The sequence below is a fragment of the Impatiens glandulifera genome, chromosome 1 (assembly GCF_907164915.1).
Source record: "Impatiens glandulifera chromosome 1, dImpGla2.1, whole genome shotgun sequence".
In the NCBI taxonomy this organism is placed as follows: Eukaryota; Viridiplantae; Streptophyta; class Magnoliopsida; order Ericales; family Balsaminaceae; genus Impatiens; species Impatiens glandulifera.
The window spans coordinates 43,169,590-43,172,768 of NC_061862.1; the positions used below are offsets into that span (position 1 = coordinate 43,169,590).

At 25.3% G+C, this 3,179-nt stretch overlaps 1 protein-coding gene across 1 annotated transcript; it reads left to right on the forward strand.

Annotated features, from left to right (window-relative positions):
• The first annotated feature begins 456 nt into the window (after window positions 1–456).
• On the forward strand, window positions 457–1,066 carry LOC124926062 (B3 domain-containing protein Os06g0112300-like). The gene is made up of 2 exons (XM_047466230.1): window positions 457–675; window positions 752–1,066. Exons 1-2 carry the CDS (start codon window positions 457–459, stop codon window positions 1,064–1,066), a joined length of 534 nt encoding a protein of 177 aa, XP_047322186.1.
• Window positions 1,067–3,179: the final 2,113 nt, after the last annotated feature.

The following is a 3,179-nucleotide window of genomic DNA, read 5'->3' on the forward strand; positions in this document are numbered from 1 at the left end:
TTTTACTGTAAATTTATGTACATGTCAAATTGAGGTACCAAATCAAACTTTGTGTTAGTATGTATGATCTAGTATTGAAGAAGAGAAACCCCATAAATAGGCTCTAAACATCCATGGTAAAGATTTTCTTCATAATCTACATCTAAAAGAAATAAATATCAAAATCTTGAGCACTATAGATAAAATGGGTTATTTCATTGTGGGGTAGTAAATACTATTAGAAAATGAGTTATTTCCCTATAGGAGTTGTGATAGTTTCTACTAATAAAAAAAAGATTGTTTATTCCAAAAGTTTATCAAATTTAAAGATTTTCAATATCAAAATGTTTAAAAGTTATACAAAACTTTAAAAATATGTTAAGAGCTTATTTATGTAGTTTTTAAATTTCTACTATAATCTATTTTCTTATTTCTTTCAAAATAACATATTCAATACATGTATTACAATATAGATCCATGAAGGAGATCATGGCAACTGAAGATGTCAAAATATCGGAAAGCAACATGATTGTGGAATCTTTAGTGACTGATGATAAAACTGTCACGAATATAAATGAGTCAATCCAATCATTTTCAGAAGCTACGATGGAGATGGTTCAAACTCTTCCTCTATTAGGAAGACCTTTCTTTGAAGTGATAATTGGTCAAGATAATCTTGCACCATTTTATCAATTGGTAATATTCTAAATTCTATATAATAGTTTATCTATATATGTTTCATAATTCAAAATAATTATGTAATTTCAATCAGGATGTTCCGGAGGAAATGAATAGATTTTTACCCGAGGACAATGTTCGAGCCTTTTTGGAGCATGGTGGGAAGAGGTGGAAGATAGTTTATTATGGAAGTCACAAGAATAAAACAAGGTTTAATGGAAACTGGAAGACATTTGCTATCGACAACAATCTAAACTTGAAAGATGTGTGTTTGTTCGAGCTGATGGATGAGAGTAGCAGTCGTTGCATCATCTTTCGAGTAGAAATTCAGAAAGGAGCTCTTCCAATAACTGTGAAACAGGGAAATGAAGCTGAAAATTTGGGTAAGAATGTTATCATTATCGATTAGGAGATCACTTCTAGTTGATTTCTATTTTATTTCAGTATTGTTCTAACTTAATTAATATACATTTGTTTGGAGATACAGTTTATTTAGAGAATTAATATTTGATGGATTTATCTTTTTCCATTTCTCAATTATATTTGATCAATTCTAGTTTTATTATTGATCTTTTATTACATTATTATTAGACTAATTAGAAACCAATTAAACCAATTTTCTTATATTCATTCCCTAATTTGATTTTGTTTTTTTTATGATTTTCGTGCAATCAAATTTGAGAAGTTTTATTTTATTACTTTTTAATTGGAATTTATTCTTATCATGATTTTTAATTGTTTTTAGTAGAAATGTGTGGTTGTTTATTCATCAAAATTTTTTACCATCTAAATTTGATAGATATCATGCTTCAAGTTCAACTTCATGCTTTCATGTAATAGTGTCCATCCTTAAGGAAATTATTATTATCTTAAAAAATAAATATCTTCATAAAATAACAATTTTTAATTTTGGTAGAATTTGGGCAACTTGAGCTTGTTTGGTTTAAGACAAGAATGAAACTTTTTCAAAACGAGATGTTTAATTATGAAAAAAATAGACACTATGTTAGTATCTACAGATTTATAAATTAAAGGTGATAAACTTTATCTTAATATCTTAATGTAATTGAATATATATATATGAGATGATATATTATAATATTTAAACATATTAAATTTTACGAGATTTTAAACACAAAACTCATCTATTAAAGAATTTACGTCTATATCATTAACTAAACGTGGTTCAATATAGAGTGACAAGTAATCAGTAAAAAATATGGCGTCTTATTTCATCTCATATATTAATATCATATTCACATAGACATTTTTTTATTTCAGATCTCGTTCAATAAAAGTAATAGGCCGAAAAATGTTTGTTGTGTTGTTGGGAGTTAAAATTGTTTTTTATTTTTTATATATATTAGTGTAGAAACATATTTTTGCTGAATTGTCACTAATTTGACGATAAATCTTTTTAAAAATGAATATATCTTTCATTTTTTTAATCATATTATGTTCTATTATTTTAAAATATTTATAAACTATTTATTATTGAATAGTATTTGAGCAAATAATTGAATGTTCTAATTATGTTTATATTCGATTTTAAGATAACCTCAAACTATTTAAGTTAAGTGGTCATTTATCGAGCAATTTGAGTGTAAAAAAAAAATCCTAGGTTAATATTTCATCATAAAGTTGGAGTGCAATAATAAAAACTAAAAAAAAATGCTAACATTATAAATGTTTTGTACAATTAGAAAATTAGTTAGATTAGTTGTAAACATTTAATTTAAAATTAGTTAAATTAGTTGTAAGAATTTAATTTAATTTAATTTAATTTAATTTAATTTAATTTAATCAATGTCCAATTGTTATCAAAACTTTAAATATATATATATAGTTTATTTATGATAAATTATTTGTTTATTAAATATATTCTCTTTCTTTAAATAAATAAATAAATATTAAGTTCTTAATATTTGAATTAATTTGATCATATTTGAAAAATTACATAACATTATTAATCTTATATATTATTTATATTAGTTAATAACCTTAATATAATTAGGGGTATGAAAATTACCGATATTATATGTATATCGAAAATATTGTACCGCAATATATCGAAAACATCGATTTTTAAGGTATGCCGAAAAAATGTAAGGTATAATATTGATATCAAAATTATTTATATAGTAAAGGTATTAGATTTTTAAAATTTTGGTATATCGAGATATATCAAAATACCGAAATAGTATTTATAAATTAAATGTATATATATGTTAGATAAATTCATACCGGTTCAAATAAACCTAACTTAAACAAACTTCCCATGCAGGAACAAGGAAGTGGACCGGATGAATAAGAGAACCAACTGAAGAAACCGAACCGGACAAGTTATCATACCGATCAAGAGTATTCGGAGCATGACCAAACAAAGGAAGGATCGGCCAAAGCTCAAAACCGGAACCATCAAATGGCCGATCAATCCACAAGACAAATATAACCGGAAGAAATCCGGTTACTTCACTACCAAAAGATATTCGGCCAAGTCAAATGGCCGACTAGTACAAGAA